The sequence below is a fragment of the Scyliorhinus torazame genome, chromosome 17, assembly GCF_047496885.1.
Source record: "Scyliorhinus torazame isolate Kashiwa2021f chromosome 17, sScyTor2.1, whole genome shotgun sequence".
NCBI lineage: Eukaryota > Metazoa > Chordata > Chondrichthyes > Carcharhiniformes > Scyliorhinidae > Scyliorhinus > Scyliorhinus torazame.
The window spans coordinates 60,181,744-60,202,699 of record NC_092723.1 but is presented as its reverse complement, the minus strand read 5'-3'; the positions used below and the strand labels follow the sequence as shown (position 1 = coordinate 60,202,699).

General features: G+C 48.3%; 1 protein-coding gene across 6 annotated transcripts in view; it reads left to right on the top strand.

The window, feature by feature from the left end:
* Positions 1 to 20,956, top strand: part of LOC140393897 (ankyrin repeat and SAM domain-containing protein 1A-like) — a 642,533-nt gene that overhangs the window by 538,575 nt on the left and 83,002 nt on the right. For all 6 annotated transcript variants that reach the window (XM_072480500.1, XM_072480502.1, XM_072480497.1 and 3 more), the window contains 2 exons: positions 8,041 to 8,139; positions 19,784 to 19,936. In XM_072480500.1, coding sequence (XP_072336601.1) covers positions 8,041 to 8,139; positions 19,784 to 19,936 — 252 coding nt within the window. The remainder of the gene's footprint in view (positions 1 to 8,040; positions 8,140 to 19,783; positions 19,937 to 20,956) is intronic.

The following is a 20,956-nucleotide window of genomic DNA, read 5'->3' as shown; positions in this document are numbered from 1 at the left end:
AACCCTTCCGCGACCTTGTTTCATCCTTGATTCTCAAATTGATCTCCTGTAGAAAAACCACATCAGCCTTCATACTTCTGGTGCGCAAACACCTAGGATCTTTTCACTAGGCCGTTTAACCCTCTTATATTCCAATGTATCAACTGGACATGGAGCCTCTGACACCCCTTCCTCCCAACCCAGGATCAGCCATATCCACCCTGTGAGGCAATCCAGCAGTGCCTCAGACTGCACCAGCTACAGGCCCACCCAAGATGGCCACCAAACCTGCTATACAGCCAACACAAAAACAAAGCAAGCCTCACCATCAGTAGGCTTCCCCCTTCCCACCACCCAGCCCTACAAACCAAACAAACAACCAACAGAAGAACAAAAGCCGACCCCATCCCCAATCCCAACCAAAACAGAAACAAAAAAACCTAAGCTCATTACCTTTAAAAGAAAAAACCCACCCCCAAAGGTAACAAGCTGCAGATCTCCTCCCTTCTCCACTCCCGTCACTTATCTTCCAGCATCACTTACCTTGCCCGACACAGCGCTCTGCTTCCTCTGGTCACTTACCTTCCCCACACAGCACTCTGCTCCTCCTCGTCACTTACCTTCCCCACACAGCACTCTGCTTCTCCTGGTCACTTACCTTCCCCCAAACAGCACCCTGTTCTCCTGGTCACTTTCCTTCCCCCACACAGCACTCTGCTTCTCCTGGTCACTTTCCTTCCCCCACACAGTACTCTGCTTCTCCTGGTCACTTTCCTTCCCCCACACAGCACTCTGCTTCTCCTGGTCACTTTCCTTCCCCCACACAGTACTCTGCTTCTCCTGGTCACCTATCTTCCCCCAAACAGCACCCTGTTCTCCTGGTCACTTTCCTTCCCCCACACAGCACTCTGCTTCCTCTGGTCACACCTTCCCCCACACAGTACTCTGCTTCCCCTGGTCACTTACCTTCCCTCACACAGCACTCTGCTTCTCCTGGTCACTTGCCTTCCTCCACACAGCACTCTGCTTCTCCTCGTCACTTACCTTCCCCCATACAACACTCTGCTTCTCCTCGTCACTTACCTTCACCCATATAGCACGCTGCTTCCTCTGGTCACTTACCTTCCCCCACACAGCACTCTGCTTCTCCTGGTTACTTACCTTCCTCCACACAGCACTCTGCTTCTCCTGGTCACTTACCTTCCCCCACACAGCACTCTGCTTCTCCTGGTTACTTACCTTCCTCCACACAGCACTCTGCTTCTCCTAGTCACTTACCTTCCCTCACACAGCACTCTGCTTCTCCTGGTTACTTACCTTCCTCCACACAGCACTCTGCTTCTCCTAGTCACTTACCTTCCCTCACACAGCACTCTGCTTCTCCTCGTCACTTACCATTCCCCACACAACACTCTGCTTCCTCTGGTTACTTACCTTCCCCCACACAGCACACTGCTTCCTCTGGTCACACCTTCCCCCACACAGCACTCTGCTTCTCCTGGTCACTTACCTTCCCCCGCACAGCACTCTGCTTCTCCTAGTCACTTACCTTCCCTCACACAGCACTCTGCTTCTCCTGGTTACTTACCTTCCTCCACACAGCACACTGCTTCCTCTGGTCACACCTTCCCCCACACAGTACTCTGCTTCCCCTGGTCACTTACCTTGCCCCACACAGCACTCTGCTTCTCCTGGTCACTTACCTTCCCCCACACAGCATTCTGCTTCTCCTGGTCACTTACCTTCCCCCGCACAGCACTCTGCTTCTCCTAGTCACTTACCTTCCCTCACACAGCACTCTGCTTCTCCTGGTTACTTACCTTCCTCCACACAGCACTCTGCTTCCCCTGGTCACTTACCTTCCCCCACACAGCACTCTGCTTCTCCTGGTTACTTACCTTCCTCCACACAGCACCCTGCTTCTCCTAGTCACTTGCCTTCCCTCACACAGCACTCTGCTTCTCCTGGTCACCTACCTTCCCCCACACAGCACTCTGCTTCCTCTGGTCACTTACCTTGTCCCACACAGCACTCTGCTTCCCCTGGTCACCTACCTTCCCCCACACAGCACTCTGCTTCCTCTGGTCACTTACCTTGCCCCACACAGCACTCTGCTTCTCCTGGTCACCTACCTTCCCCCACACAGCACTCTGCTTCTCCTCATCACTTACCTTCCCCCACACAGCACTCTGCTTCTCCTGGTCACCTACCTTCCCCCACACAGCACTCTGCTTCTCCTCATCACTTACCTTCCCCCACACAGCACTCTGCTTCCCCTGGTCACCTATCTTTCCCCATACAGCACTCTGCTTCCCCTGGTCACCTACCTTCCCCCACACAGCACTCTGCTTCCTCTGGTCACTTACCTTGCCCCACACAGCACTCTGCTTCTCCTGGTCACTTACCTTCCCCCGCACAGCACTCTGCTTCTCCTAGTCACTTACCTTCCCTCACACAGCACTCTGCTTCTCCTGGTTACTTACCTTCCTCCACACAGCACACTGCTTCCTCTGGTCACACCTTCCCCCACACAGCACTCTGCTTCCCCTGGTCACTTACCTTCCCCCACACAGCACTCTGCTTCTCCTGGTCACTTACCTTCCCCCACACAGCACTCTGCTTCTCCTAGTCACTTACCTTCCCTCACACAGCACTCTGCTTCTCCTGGTTACTTACCTTCCTCCACACAGCACACTGCTTCCTCTGGTCACACCTTCCCTCACACAGTACTCTGCTTCCCCTGGTCACTTACCTTCCCCCACACAGCACTCTGCTTCTCCTGGTGACTTACCTTCCTCCACACAGCACTCTGCTTCTCCTGGTCACTTACCTTCCCCCACACAGCACTCTGCTTCTCCTGGTTACTTACCTTCCTCCACACAGCACCCTGCTTCTCCTAGTCACTTGCCTTCCCTCACACAGCACTCTGCTTCCCCTGGTCACCTATCTTTCCCCATACAGCACTCTGCTTCTCCTGGTCACCTACCTTCCCCCACACAGCACTCTGCTTCCTCTGGTCACTTACCTTGTCCCACACAGCACTCTGCTTCCCCTGGTCACCTACCTTCCCCCACACAGCACTCTGCTTCCTCTGGTCACTTACCTTGCCCCACACAGCACTCTGCTTCTCCTGGTCACCTACCTTCCCCCACACAGCACTCTGCTTCTCCTCATCACTTACCTTCCCCCACACAGCACTCTGCTTCTCCTCATCACTTACCTTCCCCCACACAGCACTCTGCTTCCCCTGGTCACCTATCTTTCCCCATACAGCACTCTGCTTCCTCTGGTCACTTACCTTGCCCCACACAGCACTCTGCTTCTCCTGGTCACCTACCTTCCCCCACACAGCACTCTGCTTCTCCTCATCACTTACCTTCCCCCACACAGCACTCTGCTTCTCCTCATCACTTACCTTCCCCCACACAGCACTCTGCTTCCCCTGGTCACCTATCTTTCCCCATACAGCACTCTGCTTCCCCTGGTCACCTACCTTCCCCCACACAGCACTCTGCTTCCTCTGGTCACTTACCTTGCCCCACACAGCACTCTGCTTCTCCTGGTCACCTACCTTCCACCACACAGCACTCTGCTTCTCCTCATCACTTACCTTCCCCCACACAGCACTCTGCTTCCCCTGGTCACCTATCTTTCCCCATACAGCACCCTGCTACTCCTGGTCACTTACCTTCCCCCGCACAGCACTCTGCTTCCTCTGGTCACTTACCTTGCCCCACTCAGCACTCTGCGTCCCCTGGTGACCTACGTTCCCCCACACAGCACTCTGCTTCTCCTGGTCACTTATCTTCCCCCACACAGCACTCTGCTTCTCATGGTCACTTTCCTTGCCCCACACAGCACCCTGCTTCCCCTGGTCACTTACGTTCCCCCACAGAGCACTCTGCTTCCCCTGGTCACCTACGTTCCCCCATACAGCACACTGCTTCCTCTGGTCACTTATCTTCCCCCACACAGCACGCTGCCTCACTTAGCCTGTCTCCAACTTCACGTGCGCAAAGCTTACTGAGAGTACGCTGTTGCCTCTGTCTTATATAGAGCTCAGCTAAGCTGAGATGACTCTCATTCGGCTTCAAACAGAAGAATGCAATAACAGAAACAGGAAAATTAGATTTACCACTTACCTCTTTAATTACCACACTGCTCCAAATGACCACATTTCAGTCCCCTCTCTGGCCTCCTCACTCAGGCTGTCTCACGTGTGTAAAACGTACTTTAAGATTCGAAAACGAATAATAAGTGGCCTAAGATGGAGGGTTGGCTTTGGTTTTGGTTGTTCTTTTGTAGGGGAGGAGGGGGCCGTTTCTGTTCTTTTCTTTGTTCATTGGGTATAGGCCCTGGCAGAGTGTTATCTCACTGGCAGGCAGAGCTTAGCTACTGAACGGGAGTGAGGTCGGGGGAGGGGCTGTGGCCTGTTGAACATGTTTGGACTGGTTTCATTAAGCCTGGAAGTGTGAATGGTGGGAGAAAGGGGATGGGGAGGAGAGAATATGGTTTGGTGAGAGGTAGCTGGTGGGTTTCTGGGATAGGGAAGGGACAGGGAGAAGGGTAGATTGATGACGGTGACCAGGAATTTATCTTTTACTTTGTCTCACCTCATGGGTGGGGCCGGTGGCGGTTTATGCACATTGGGGTAAGGAATTCTCGTTTTTCTCCCCAGCACATAAAGTATATTCGTGGGTCGACTTTTTTATGATGGACAGGTCTCTTTTGCCTGGGGTGAGGAAAGTGGAATACTCTGCGATAGTCATATCCAACCACGCTCTGCGTCTGGTAGATTTGGTGTTAGAAATAGGTCCCGTTCAGCGTCAGGCATGGAGCCTATGTGGGGTTATTGGCGTACCTGGGGTTCTGCGGACAGATTTCAAGGGCGATAAATGAGTATGTGGGGTTTAATAGGAATGGGTCGGTTTCGCACTTGGTTCTGTGGGAGGTCCTGATAGCACTGGTGAGAGGGGAAATAATTTTTCACAAAGAGGAGTGGGAGGCCATGGGACAAACGGAAAAGTTAATGGATGATACCTTAGAGGTAGACCACAGATACTCGAATGACCCAACCCCAGAGCTCCTAACTAGCAGAAAGAAGTTGCAGATGCAGTTTGACCTAATATCCACTGATAAGGTGGTGCGCCAGTTGTGACACTCGTTGGGATGGGGAGAAGGCCAGTCGTCTCTTGGCTTGCCAGTTGAGGCAGGATTGGCCTCTCGAAAGATTATTCAAGTCAGAAACTCAGGTGACGGGCTAGTGTTCACGCCAGACACAGTTAATGAGATGGTTGAAGTGTTCTATAAGAACCTTTATAGGTCAGAGCGGCCCGTGGAGGCGTCAGGTATGTTGGAGTTCTTGGAGGGGTTAGAGTGTCCCAAGGTGGAAGAGGAAGAGCGCAAAGGGCTGGAAGAGCCGTTGGGTGCAGAGGAGGTCTTGACAGGTATTGGGAAAATGCTGGCAGCTAAGGCCCTGGGGCTGGACAGATTCTTGGTGGAAGTTTATTAAAGGTTTGCAGGACAGTTGGTACCATTATTAGTGGGGATGTTCGAGGATTTGGTAACACGGGGTTCCCTGCCTGAGACGCTGATGTAAGCGTCTATTACACTTCTTTTAAAAAAGGATAAGGTCCTAGTGGAATGCGGGTCGTTCCACCCTATTTCTTTTCTGAACTTTGAGGCTAAGTTTTTGGCCAAGGTGTTGGGGCTGAGGCTAGAGCTGTGTCTCCCTCATGTTATGGGAGAGGATCAGACGGGTCTTGTTAAAGGCCGACAATTGTTGTCTAATTTGCGGCACTTGTTAAATGTGGTGCTGTCCCCATCAGAGGGGCCGGAACCAGAGGGAATTGTTGCATTGGATGCCGATAAGGCATTCAGCAGGGTAGAATGGGGTGGTTGTTGGTGGTTTTGGACAAATTTGGGTTGGGGCCCACGTTTGTATCTTGGATACGACTGTTGTATAAAGCGCTGAAGACCAGTGGCCGCACATGAACTTGGGGTATTTCCATTTGAATAGGGGAATGAGACAGGGGTGCCCCATGTCTCCCCTCTTGTTTGCATTGGCGATTGAGCATTTGGCCATCTCATTGAGGACTTCAGGTAGATGGAGGGGATAATGAGGGGGAGGGTGGAGCACAGAGCATCCTTGTACACTGACAATATTTCACTCTGTGACAGTCCCAATCCCCACCATGGGCGATATAATGGGGCTGCTGAGGAGGTTTGGTTCTTTTTCAGGGTACAAGTTAAACTTGGAAAATATGAATGCTTCCCGGTTAATCCCCCGGGAACGGAGTCAATCTGGGGGTGATGCTGTTCTGGTTAGCTGGTTCCCACTTTAGGTATCTGGGGGTTCAGGTGGCCTGGGTTTGGGCCCGGCTCCATCAGCTGAATTATAGGAGGTAGGGTCTGGACCAATCTGCAGAGGTAGGACAATCTCCTCTGTTCTTGGAGGGCAGGGATCTGTCACTCAAGATAAATATTTTGCCAAGTTTTCTGTACTGATTTTACATCAGTGTTTGGCTTTCTCCCTTAATCCCTTTTTTGGGGAGTCAAAAAATTGATCACGTCCTTTATATGGGGGCAAGGCCATGAAAATTCGAAGGACAGTCCCCCAGAGGAATAAGCAGTCAGGGGCTTGGCGGTACCAAAACTAATTTTTATTACCTGGCACTGAATATGGAGAGAGTTCTTTCGCTCGTAGGATTGGAGGAAGGGAACATTTCCGGTATCTAGACAGATTATGCCAGAGGACACAGCAACGGTGGACCGGGCTAACGCCAAGAAGTTGTGCAGGAGATAAGGCCAACCATATGTGTCCCAAGCTTGTGGGGTTTCTGGGTCTCTGTGTTTAGCACCATTTTGGTGATTCTGAAAATTGAGCTGGAGCCCTGTCTCTTAGTGGCCATATTTGGGCTGTCAGACTCTCCAGAGCTGCAGACGGGCGCGGGCCTTCAACCCACTGATTGCCTGGAGGCGAGTGTTGAAGACGTGGAGGTCACCTTCTCTGCCCAGTGTCTTGTGTGACTGGGCGATCTGATGGAGTTCCTATACCTTGAGAAAGTCGAGTCTACCCTGAGGGGAACAATTGAGAGGTTTTACTGAAGATGGCAGCCGTTTATTACATATTTCAAAGAGCTGGTCACCGCTAGTTGTTAATAGTGGTGGTGGGGGGAGGGGCTAGGTTTTTGGGAGGGGTGGGGTTAGGTTCTGGGGGGTTGTAAGTGGGAATAGGGTGGGTTCTTTTATTTGGTGGTGTTTTGTATTCTATATAAAATGGAAAAAGTTCAATAAAAATATTTCTTTTTAAATTTCAATGCCTCAGAGGCTGTTTGGGAGTAATTAAAACTTAGCACACCAGTAAAATAATACTTATTAGATGGCAACTTCCAGCCATTCCAGGTATTTCGATTTTGAATCTCTCGGTGAGTTACCATAATAAGAACAGGAGGTATTGGGCGACATCTTCCTAATTTTTAAAATTTATCTTTGCATATGCAGTCCCTGAAAGTTGCCGTCCAATTTACACTTTAATAACAGTGAGTGACAGTTTTACCACAAATTCTGGCCTAATAATTACTCAATAGTATTTCACTTTGAATTTATATATTTCTTAAATTTGGAAAGAAAATAAATCAACTTTGTAACATTAAAATCAGATTTGATGCAATATGAAAGTCCTATGAAGTTGAAACTAAGCCTGTGACCAGGTATCTTTAACAATAGAAGCTCTGAGTAATTTGTGTTATGAAACCAGTTATCCTCCCAGAACAAAACTCTGGAGATAAGATGATTCCGAACAGTAACTTCCCTTTTTCGTCTGGAATAGCAATAATGACATTTAATTTTGGTCTACTGAGTCAATGGAAATAATATAAGTTTTCAATGCTACAGTGCATCTCAAACCCTTCAGGCTCTGACAATCAAATCTCTTCCAGTGCGACCAATTCTGCATGTCAGCAGTTGTGAAGTGAACATCGACAGATTTGCATACTCTTGCTCTGCACTGCTGATCAGGACCAAGGCTTTCAAACCTTTTAATTTGGTCTGTCTCCCCAGGGGGCTAACGTAATGGAAGAGCAGGACTTGCGAGAACTTGGAATTCATGAAGCAGGACATCGGCGAAAAATTATTCAGGCTGCACGTTCCATTCCTAAGGTAAAACTTCTGCTTCTTGTATGCTAATATTTTGTATGCTAGCAGGCCAAAAATAGATTGGCATTCGGCATAAATGAGAATTTAGTGATTTACAACAAACAACAAAAGTTAATTTATAAACTCGTTTGGTGTAATTATTATTGAACAGATTGGCTTATTCAAGACAGTTCCAGAAAAATAATGAAAAATTGTACATCAGTTAAAGGGAATGATGACAAATTGATGATATTCCTTTTTTTATATTGTGACCAATGTAAAGTCTTTAAAAGGCCAAAGCAAAATGGATTCTGTTGCCTAAGCTAATTAGAAAAGAGCCTGATTTACAAATGTTTGTGAATACATGAGTGCATCCTTTGTCACAAATGAAAGGAAGTGATTAAACAAATTTTCTCCTACCAAGAATTGCTAGGATACGAAATGTATTCCCACAAGTGGCCATTGAAGAAAATGTTAGAGTCCTTCTTTTTGATTTCCCTTCGTTCCCATTTCTTTTGTTTTATTTGATTATTTTTGGTCCATGTACTCCTAATTGAACACTGGACGTAAACTGAGGCAGCCTACTAGTCATTTCAGTGTGTTGCAAACTTTCAATATTAAAATTGTGAATATTCCTGGAAAGGACAATTTTATTGTGGATTGGGGGAACTTAGGAAGTGGGAAAGGAAGGATGAATGGATGTGTGTTTTGTGTCACGTACCTTGGTACGAATTCTTGCAATGATGTTTCATCCCTCTAAAGGGGAGGTATGTTAGAGGCCTTCCTTTTGATTTCCCTTTGTTTCCCATTTCTTTTGTCTTATTTTATTATTTTTGGTCTGTGGACTGAGAACGGAACATGCCTTTAGGCAATAAACCTAAGCTGAGGCAGCCTGCTCATCAAGTCAGTGTATACATGACCTCCACCATCCCCTCCATTGGGTCCGCCACGTACAGCAGCAGGTCATCCGCGTATAGCGACACCCGATGCTCTTCTCCCCGCGGACCACCCCCCTCCATTTATTGGACTCCCTCGGTGATATGGCCAAGGGTTCGATCGCCAATGCAAGCAACAGGGGGGACAGGGGGTACCCCTGCCTCGTTCCTCGGTACAGCCGAAAGTACTCCGACCTCCGCCAGTTTGTCACCACACTCGCCACCGGGGCGCTGTAAAGGAGCTTAACCCAGCTAATAAACCCTCCCCCGATCCCAAACCTACGCAACACCTCCCAGAGGTACTCACACTCTACTCGGTCAAAGGCCTTTTCCACGTCCATAGCTGCCACTATCTCCGCCTCTCCCTCCTCTGACGTCATCATTATCACATTTAAGAGCCGCCGCACATTAGTATTTAATTGCCTGCCCTTTACGAATCCCGTCTGGTCCTCATGAATCACCCCTGGGACACAGTCCTCAATCCTCGTGGCCAGTACTTTTGCCAATAATTTAGCGTCCACATTGAGGAGTGAAATTGGCCTGTACGATCCACATTGCAGTGGGTCCTTGTCTCGCTTCAGAATCAAGGAAATTGTCGGGGGCAGGGCCCCCTCCTCTCTTGCCTCGTTAAAGGTCCTCACTAGTAGCGGGGTCAACAGGTCCACATACTTTCTATAGAACTCCACCAGAACCCATCCGGCCCCAGGGCCTTCCCCGCCTGCATACTCCCCAAACCCTTACTCAGCTCCTCCAACCCGATTGGTGCCCCCAAACCAGCCGTCTCTTGCTCCTCCACCCTCGGGAACCGCAGTTGGTCTAGGAATCGTCTCATCCCCTCTTCCCCCCGCTGGGGGCTGGGATCTGTACAGCTCTTCATAGAAGGCCTTGAATACCTTGTTTATTTTCGTTGCACTCTGAAACGTGGCTCCCCCTCCATCTTTGATTCCCCCTATTTCCCTTGCTGCCGTCCTCTTACGGAGCTGGTGTGCCAGCATCCGACTGGCCTTTTCCCCGTACTCGTAGGTCGCCCCCTGCGCCTTCCCCCACTGTGCCTCCGCCTTCCCCGTGGTCAACAGGTCAAACTCCGTCTGGAGCCGTCGCCTTTTCCCAAGTAATCTTTCCTCCGGGGCCTCTGCGTATCTCCTGTCCACTCGCAAAATCTCCCCCACTAACCTCTCCCTTTGCATGCCCTCTGTCTTCTCCCTGTGAGCCCTGATGGAGATTAGCTCTCCCCTGACCACCGCCTTCAACGCCTCCCATACCACCCCCACTCGCACCTCCCCGTTGTCGTTGGCCTCCAAGTACCTTTCGATACACCCCCTCACCTTCCCACATACCACCTCATCTGCCAGCAGTCCCACATCCAGCCTCCATAGCGGGCGTTAGTCCCTCTCCTCTCCCAGCCCCATTTCCACCCAGTGCGGGGCATGGTCCGAAACGGCTATGGCCGAATACTCCGTCCCCTCCACCCTCGGGATGAGCGCCCTGCCCAGAACAAAGAAATCTATCCGGGAGTAGGCCTCGTGCACATGGGAAAAGAAAGAAAATTCCCTGGCCTGCGGTCTTGCAAACCTCCATGGGTCCACTTCCCCCATCTGATCCATAAACCCCCTGAGCACCTTGGCCGCCGCCGGCCTCTTTCCCGTCCTTGATCTGGAGCAGTCCAGTGCTGGATTCAGCACTGTATTGAAGTCCCCTTCCATTATCAGTCCTCCTACCTCCAGGTCCGGAATGCGCCCCAACATGCGCTTCATGAATCCCAGTTCGGGGCGTATACATTTACCAACACCACCCACGTCCCTTGCAACCTACCACTCACCATCACATATCTCCCTCCGTTATCCCCCCCCCCCCCTGCCGACTAGCCATCTCCTTTTCTGGCCAATCCCGTGTCCGCGTCTCCCTCACCCTCCAGTCCCCCAGCCGGGGGACCTCCGTCCCGACCACCTCGTCTGTGTCCCATTCCCTTTCGGCCAGTGCAGCAGCAACCCTTTCCCCCCCCCCCTTCCCTCCCCCCGCTAGATCCCTGTCTAGCTTTTCTGCTCCCCTCATATCACTCCCGTAAGTCAGCTGACACCTGCTGACCCCGGCTTCCCCCCCCATCCCTTTGACCCCCCCACCGCGCTTTCCAAAGCCTGCCCCGCCCCCTCTGGCGCAGCTCCTGTCGCGGCCTTGTCTCTCTCCCCCAGCCCATATAACATTCCCTGCGCGTGATTGACCCCCTATATACAACTACCATCATATTTCAACCCTCAAACACCCCCCACCCTCACAAACCCTCAATTAGAGTCCAACTTTTCAGTTAGTATAAAGGTCCACGCCACTTCGGGCGTTTCGAAGTAGTGGTGTTGGCCATTATGTGTAACCCACAGTCGCGCTGGCTGCAACATTCCAAATTTCACTCCTTTCCGATGCAGCACCACTTTGGCCCGGTTGAAACCCGCTCTCCGCTTAGAGACCTCCGTGCTCCAGTCCGGGTATATTCTGATCTCTGCATTGTCCCACTTACTGCTCCGCTCCTTCTTGGACCATTTCAGGACCCTCTCTCTGTCCGTAAACCGGTGAAATCTCACCACCATCGCCCTTGGTGGCTCATTTGCCTTGGGCTTCCTCGCCAGCACCCGGTGCGCCCCTTCCAGCTCCAGCAACCTCGGGGGGGGCCTCCGCGCCCATCAGCGCCCCGATCATTGTGCCCGCATATGCCAAAGCGTCGGCCCCCTCCACTCCTTCTGGGAGACCCAGGATCCTCAGATTATTTCTCCTCGACCTGTTCTCCAGGTCTTCGAGTCTTCCCGCCCACGTCTTGTGTAGCGCCTCGCGCCGCTCCACTCTCACCGCCAGGCCCAAGAGCTCGTCCTCATTCTCACTCACTTTGTCCTGGATCTTCACCTCATGGGCTTTCTGGGTTGCCCCAAGTCCTTCAATTATTGCCAACATAGGCGCCACCATCTCCTTACGCAGCTCCTCGAAGCAGCGCTTGATGAACTCCTGCATCTCCTCTTTGTCCCCGGCCGCCGCCATTTTGCTTGTTTTCCCTCTCTTCTCCCGCTGCGGGTCCGGTCCATACAGGTTGGTAGGGGACCTCTCTCCTCTCTTCCCCACGGGTTGGCTGTAAAAAAAAGTTCCATTTGGGGTCTTCTATCGAGCCCGAAAGTCCGTGTTCGCGGGAGCTGCCGAATCGTGCGGCTTAGCTCCGCATAGCCGCAACCGGAAGTCGACTTATCTATTTTCACACTTTCCAGAATTGCTAACTCCTCCTCCTTATGAACCTCAAACCCTTCTAGTCTAGTAGCCTCAATCTCAGTATTCTCCTCGACAACATTGTCTTTTTCCTGTGTGAATACTGACAAAATATATTCATTTAGCACCTCTCCTATCTCCTCGGACTCCACGCACAACTTCCCACTACTGTCCTTGACTGGCCCTACTCTTACCCTAGTCATTCGTTTATTCCTGACATATCTATAGAAAGCTTTAGGGTTATCCTTGATCCTACCTGCCAAAAACTTCTCATGTCCCCTCCTGGCTCTTCTTAGCTCTCTCTTTACGTCCTTCCTCGCTAACTTGTAACTCTCGAGCGCCCTAACTGAACCTTCATGTCTCATCTTTACATAAGCCTCCTTCTTCCTCTTGACAAGTGTTTCGACTGCTTTAGTAAACCACGGTTCCCTTGCTCGACCACTTCCTCCCTGCCTGACAGGTACATACTTATCAAGGACACGCAGTAGCTGTTCCTTGAACAAGCTCCACATTTCTATTGTGCCCATCATCCGCTGCAGTTTTCCTCTCCATCCGATGCACCCTAAGTCTTGCTTCATCGCATCATGATTGCCTTTCACCCAGATATAACTCTTGCCCCGCGGTATATACCTATCCCTTTCCATCACTAAAGTAAACGTAATCAAATTGTGGTCACTAATTTATTAATATATCACACATATTTGTTCCAGAAGCTCTTCTATTTACAGTATGTGAATAATCTGTAACCGATGACTGTAGCAATTGTACTACATTTTCAGGCGGCCCAAAGCCCTGTGGGCACGTGCCTAGTGAGTACAGGAATAGGGCAGATGAATGTGTAGCTCAAATGTTGGTGCAGGAGGGAGGGTTTTAGATGCCTGGGTCACTGGGACTGTTCCAGGGGAAGGTGCGACATGTACAACCAGGACAGTCTGCACCTGAACCAGAATGGAACCATCATCCTTGCAAATGTGTTTGCTTGTGCTGTTGGGCGGAGTTTAAACTAGTTCGGCAGGGGGAGCGGACACAGAGCGTTACTACAATAGGGACACAGTATTGTATAGTAAAGGAACTAAGACAGAGGGAGTTCAGCCAGGTTGAGCTTCCAGGGAGTAAGGCAAGGCTGGATGTCCTTTACTTTAATGCTGGGAGTATTATATGTAAGACTAATGCGTTAAGGACATGGGTTGACACATGGAATTGTGATCTTATTGCCATCATAAGGATGTGATTGATGTAGAGGCAGGACTGGTAACTCAACATTCTGGAGGAGAGGCTCTTCAGGCCAGCCAGAGGGTGTAAAAGAGGAGGTGGTGTCGCATTATTAATTAAGCAGTCAGTTACTGAAGTAAGGATGGACGATACCTTGGAAGGGTCTTCAAATGAGGCTTTGTGGGTCAGATTTAGGAATAAAGAGTGGGCAGTCACATTTTGCTGGGAGTCTATTAGAGGCCCCCAAACAGTTAGCAGGCAATATAGAGGAGCAGTTATCTAGACAATTCACTGAAGTGAGTAAAAATAATAATAGGGTAATTATATTAGGGAATTTCAACTTTACCAACATTAATTTGTATAGTCTTAGTGTAAAGGGTTTAGTGGGGCAGAGTTCTTTAAATGTATTCAGGAGAGTTTTTTATGTTAATATATAGAAGGTCCAACAAGGGATGGCGCCCGGGGTCTAATTCTGGGAAACAAGACCAGACAGGTTGTAGAGGGGGGGCATTTTAGTGATAGCAGCCACAATGCAGTGCAATTTTAATTTGCTATGGAAAAGAAAAAAAACTACAAAGTGAACTGGGAACAGCTTCTTGTGGGAAGAGCAGAGCTTTGGGTGGGTGTTCAAAAAGGAAATGGGGAGAGTACATGCCCAACATGTTCCATTCAGGGTGAAATGAAGGAGCAACAAGCCCAGAGAATCCTGGATGTCTAGGATATTCAAAATTGGATAAGAAAGAAAAGCAGAGGCCTCAGTGGAGTGTAGAAAGTACAGGGGACAACTTAAGAAATCAGTTAGGAGAGCAAACAGAAGGCATGGAAAAGCATTGGCGGGTGGGCACAGGGAGAATCGCAAGTTATTCTATAAGTATATTAAGGGGAAGATGATAAATAGCGGAAGAGTAGGGCCCATTAGGGATTTTTGGTTTTACAACCACAAAATAAACAATGTACATGAATTTATATACATAGTGCAAAAGCCGTCTCCCTCCCTTACAGGTCCCACCTTTATTAACCCCCTACAGTAAACTAAGCTAAGCCCCCCCCACCCCCCACCCCCACTGTGGTGACGATTAATTTTCCGCAAAGAAGTCGACGAACGGTTGCCACCTTCGGGCAAACCCTAACATTGACCCTCTCAAGGCGAACTTGATTTTCTCCAAACAGAGAAAGCTCGCCATGTCAGATAGCCAGGTCTCTGACTTCGGGGGCTTTGAGTCTCTCCAAGCTAATAATATCCGTCTCCGGGCTACCAGGGAAGCAAAGGCCAGAATGTCTGCCTCTTTCTCCCCCTGGATTCCCGGGTCTTCCGACACTCTGAAAATCGCCACCTCTGGACTCAGTGCCACCCTTGTTTTCAACACCGTGGACATGACATCCGCAAACCCCTACCAAAATCCCCAAAGCTTTGGGCATGTCCAGAACATGTGGACATGGTTCGCTGGTCCTCCCGCTCACCTTGCTCATCTATCTTCTACACCAAAGAACCTGCTCATCCAGGCCACTGTCATGTGAGCCCGGTGAACAACCTTAAACTATCAGGCTGAGCCTGGCACATGTTGTGGACGCGTTGACTCTACTCAGCGCATCCGCCCAGAGACGATCCTCTATCTCTCCTCCCAGCTCCTCTTCCCTCTTGCGCTTCAGCTCCTCCGTCTGTGTCCCCTCTGACCCCATGAGTTCCCTGTAGATGTCGGAGACCTTCCCTTCTCCCACCTATACTCTGGAAACTACCCTGTCCTATGTCCCCTTTGGTGGTAGGAGCGGGAAGGTTGAAACCTGCCTACGTAGGAAGTCCCACACCTGCAGGTACCTAAACCCGTTTCCCCTCGCCAATCCAAATTTCTCCTCCAGCTCCCTCAGGCTAGGAAAGCTCCCCTTTATAAACATATATCCCATCCTCTCAATCCCTGCTCTCTGCTCCCATCCATCCTTCCCAGGGCAAACCGGTGATTATTACAGATTGGAGACCAGACCGATGCTCCCTCCGCTCCCACATGTCTCCTCCACTGCCTCCAGACTCACGGGGCTGGTGGAGTACTGTGCCAGCGGGAACGGCAGAGGTGCCATTATCAACGCCCCCAAGCTGGTGCTCTTGCATGAAGCCACCTCCATACGCTCCCATGCCGACTTCCACCACCACCCACTGCCTGATCATGGCTATATTCGCCGCTCAGTAATAATTACTGAAGTTTGGCAGTGCCAGCCCGCCCTCCCCCCGGCTCCGCTTAAGCATCCCCTTTTTTACTCGCGGGGTCTTGGCCGCCATACAATGCCAGTGATCACTTTGTTGACCCGTTTAAAAAAGGACCGCGGAATAAAGATGGGGAGGCACTGAAACACAAACAGGAATCTCGGGAGGATCGTTATCTTCACCATCTGGACCCTTCCAGCTAATGACAACAGGAGCGCGTCCCACCTCCGAATATCGTCCTTCATTTGGTCTACTAGTCGAGCCAGATTTAGTTTGAGCAGCCGTTCCCATTCCCGCTTGGATGCCTAGGTACCGAAAGCTTCCCCCTACTAATCTAAACAGCAGTTCCCCCAGTTGCCTCTCCTGTCCCCTTGCCTGGACCGCAAACATCAAATTTTGCCCCATATTTAGTTTATACCCTAAAAACCGACCAAATTCCCCCAAAATCCTCATAATTTCTTCCATCCCCTCTGCTGGGTCCAATACATACAGAAACAGATCATCTGCGTAGAGCGAGACTCTGTGTTTCTCTCCGGGACGACCCAGGATGTGATTCTCCAGCGACTGGAGAATCACTGCCAGTCGCGCACAATCAACATGGAGCCGGTCAGGGGCCGTTGAAAGAGGCCCCCCGCAGCGATTCTCCGCGGTCGACCGGTCGACTTCCCGCCAGCGTGGATCTAATATGGTTCCACCGGCGGTAGCTCGGACCCGCGACTATGGTGGCCGTCCTGATGGGGGGACGGGGGGTTCAGACTCCAGGGGGGGTCTGACGGCCAGGTCCGCGATCAGGGGCCACCGATCGGCGGGCGCGTGCGATCCGGGGGGGGGGCCTACCTTCTTCCGCGCCAGCCCGGTGTGTGGCTCTGCCATGTTGCGCGTACCCGTCGTGGAAGCGGCCGCCGTGCACTTGCATGGATCCATGGCCAGCAGTGCAGGGCTGCATATCGGCGCTGGCGCTGCATGCAACACTCCGCCGCCGTGCTGGCCCCCTGTGGGCCACGGAATCGCTAGACCAGGAGGCCTGTTGACACCGACATGAAACACTCCGGTGTTTACGCTGGCGTCAACACTTAGCCGCGATTTCAGAGAATCCCAGCCAGTATTTGGGAATGATCAGCAATATTACTTTGAAATCATCTGGCCAGAATAACTTATTTATTAGAAATCTCTGCATTTGTTATTGATTAATATTTTGTAGCGCCTTGTGAGCCCCCGGGGACCTGCATGAGTGATTCTAATGGAGAGAAATCACTTCGATAGGATTCTGTGTCAGAGGTCTCCCTTAAATCGAGAGGTGATCTAATCATTCAGTTTAAATTTGTGATCTCAGTAGAATGGATGACGACATAGGATTGTACTCCTATTTTTGTTATGAAGTTTAACGGATGGACATGAACTTGGACTTTCAAGCTCAATTCCAAAATAATTGTACCGTTTTCTTAGATTTAAAGGCTCCTTAAATTCTGGGTTCTTAAATTGACCTCCTAATGATTCTGTAATATTGTATACAAGGCTCGCAGGTAGAAACGAAGCTTAAAAGGAGAGAAAAGCATTGATAAATGGGTAATATTAAAAGCTGAAAAGATCCCCATTGAAATTTAGATATCATTAATGCATTTCCATCTCCAGCTCAAATATACTCAAAAGCTTTGTTTAGCAGCTCTTATGTACAGTATTGTGAAATGAATCTGAAGATTTGATTCCTGCACTTGAGATAATATAGAAGTTTGATTTTAAAACACTGATTGTGAAGACTGCGACCTGCAAAGTGGCATATTAAATACCTCAACAGCTACTATGATCAATTAATTGTGGAAAAGCTCAGCAGTTACAGTTTCAGCCTTGTATTAATTGTACTGAATGCACAACATAGCCCTGTAGGATTTGCATGCTTCAGGTGTCATTAACTATCATAGTCGCTAAAAATTACATTGCATTCATCTCTTAAAAAGACAAATGTTACAAAACACCTGGGTGACTAAGCAAAAGGAAGATGGTGATGTAAGGCTCCTTCCTGATTGTTCCTGTTTATTCCCTGCCTACTCCCTTATTTTCCCTTTTTAAAATTTCTGCTGTTATATTTTTGATCCATGGATGTTTAATGGAGCTGTGAACTTTAAGGCAAAGCAGCCTGCACCTTTAATTCGAACAGGACAAGGCAGAAAGCTGTGCTGTTTTAGACTGACATCAGTGATGACCCAGATTGATTGTGAGGTTGGTGGCCAAGGATGAGCCTAAAAGGTGGTCCACTGCCCGGTAACATGTGATAATTGGTTCTGTTCTCACTGAAGTGGTTCAGAGACCTAAAGAAGTTTCAGTTTCGCTTTTGGCAGCTAAGGGAGAAAAGCTCTCTTTTTCTCACTCTGATAACCAGCCAAACAAAGGTCACTGTGGGGCCCAAATTCTCTCTGTAGAAAACAGCTTATGCAAGCAGAGACCAAAATCTGGTAACACGCTCTCTGCAGAGCAGGCTGATGTGAAGCCGGGTGCCTCTCCTGGAAAAACTGAGAGTAAAGTAAGATAATGCTAACTGCAAGGAAGATCATTACGGGCTGCAAACCAGAGACTTTAAGCCACTCTAATACTGTGAAGAACGTGCACTGAAGAACTCATCATCTGAAGCAAGAACTTTTATCTTTTGACCTTTTGACCTTGAGCCTTATAATTTTTACCCTTTTCCACCCTTCTGTGTTTGTCTGTCTTGTGTGCGTGGGTAGAGGGTGGGGCAGTTAACAGGGGAGTCAGGTATTAGCTTGATGTTAAGCCACTGTATTCACTGTATATATCATATTTGTTCTAGTTATAAATAAACAGTAATTATGTTTAAACTTACAAACTTGGTGACTGTAATTATTGGACAGCCAAGGGCCAAAGATTTTAAGTATTTTTAGAAGAATTATTGGTTAATTCACTTGTGTTGTGACTCCGGGACGAGTGAAGCTGGAATTGACCACGCACTTGCCCAGGGTGTCAGGACAATGGTAATGAATAATATATTTAATTATTAAATGTCAAATATTTGCAGCAAATAATTCTTAATGCTATGTAAATTATTGGTCCTGAATTCAGGTACAGTGAAGTAAATTAAACTGAATATTTTAAATTTAACTGGTGTTTGATATCTGCAATTAACTTTAGGTCTTTCCATGGATTATCATTTTAGTGATAATTCTGTGGAGGACCATGATTTAGTAGGGAAATAAGTAGATGATAAATACTTAGCAGATTCATGAAAAGAGAAACCTGTGAAGATCTTGGGATCTCAGAGCTCCATCATGCGCAATTCTTGTATTTTTTTTTAAATTGAGGCATTTCATTTTTTTATGGCTTGTCAGGGAGAGTGCTAGTAATAGAATGTTTTTTTCCACTTTGGGACCCAAGATTCTTACGTGTATCGAGCCCTTTCCATTTTACATCCTTACATAAGATCATAAGACATGGGAGCAGAATTAAACCTTTCGGCCCATCGGGTCTGCTCCGCCATTCAATTATGGCTGATATGTTTCTCATCCCCATTCTCCTGCTTTCTCTCCATAACCTTGCAACCCTTTCACAAGATCAAAGAAAGTTAATGTAGAAATGGGTCCTTGAATTCAACATATTTCATTTAATTCACCATTAGTCTATTCTATTTGTTTTTCTTGCTATATTACTGATGTGGAGGTCCTGGTACTTATTGTCCACCTACTGGGGGCTCAAACCTTTTCAGGAAAGAAGAGGGTCACTGAATTTAAGGTTCTAAGATGACATTTCTGGCAATGCAACCTTGGGATAAGGTCATCTGTTCCAGTGGATCAATCAACTTAACTCATGATAAAATCTGAGGACATTGAGAGCTATCACTATGAGTTAGAATCCATTCCAATTCAAGGAACAGCTGATTCGGCACTTTACCATTGAGAAATACATGGGTTGTAAAATGCATTGTGTCAGCAGGTCTTTGGACTGACTAATTAAATTTCAGGGTTACCTCCCCCAAAATTATATCCTTGTCAATGAAAACAATGTGATCCTCTATTATTATAGTTTGATCAACTGAAACAATTCAATATATTATCTGATTATTGATTTTGTGTTGCAGATTAAGCCATTTGGTTTTGATGGAAACAGCAATACTTCAATTGTGGCATGGCTAGAATCACTTGGACTGCAGGATTACAGTCAGACTTTTCTGTCCAGTGGGTACAATTCAGTGGATTGTGTAAAAAACCTCTGGGAACTGGAAATTGTAAATGTAAGCTAAATACATTTTTGTCAACTTGTAAGGAGATGGTAAAAATGCAGACCTGATGCCTGCTGAAAAATCATGTACTACATAATTATACTGTCTTTGTACTTCACCATGAAGTAAGTTTTAGATATTATTTTGGGGGTAGGGTGCTCAGATTCTCTCCACTGCTCTGAGCTGTGGCTCATCTGCATCTCAGCTGCTGACAGACTTCAGAGATGGGAGAGAACTTGGGGTGAATCTTGCAATAAATCTCTCTCCCCCTCTCTTTCTCTCTCTCACTCTGTCTCTTTCTCCCCCTGTCTCTCTACTCCTCCCCACTTGCCTCCGCCCCCTCCTCTCTTTCCCTCTCTTCCCCCCTTTCTCTTTCTCTAATTCAGTGAAAAAAAGCCATCTATGACAGCTTGTTGGGACTCTTATTTTACCTTCTAATAAGAATTGGTAGTCTGGTTGGTGGGAGGTGTCAAAAATATAACTTTATTGCTAATTACTCATTGGTATATGCTTGAATAAGAACTAAATAAAAACGTGGAATGAAATATCAAAGAATACATAAAAAGTCAAGTAGATGGCAAAAGCATTAAGCACAAAAATAAATCACTTTAAACACAAAGAAACAGATAGATTATTCAAGAGTTCAGGAACAAAGATCTTGACCACGAGGTCCTACTTTTAAGGGAATTCTTATCTCTGGTTTAACCCCTCATTTACTTTCATGGGCTTCTAATTTTCAGCTGAGTTCTCCTGGTTTGTTCAAATGAATGTCTGTTACTTAGAGGATGATTTGTTAATCAAACATTGGACATTACTTAAGATTGACTGGTGCCTATCAAAACTAACTTAGCGCCTGCATACGCAGTCGTAGGAAAATTACTGGATATGCTTTCTCACGCCTATGTTACACAGCTTGGCGGAGTCCTTGCTAGAACTGATTAGTTGATTAGACAGAGAACAATACATTTTCAATGCTGAATACACTGGAATACAATGATTAATTCATTCTATGAGAAAATGACTCGATTCCCA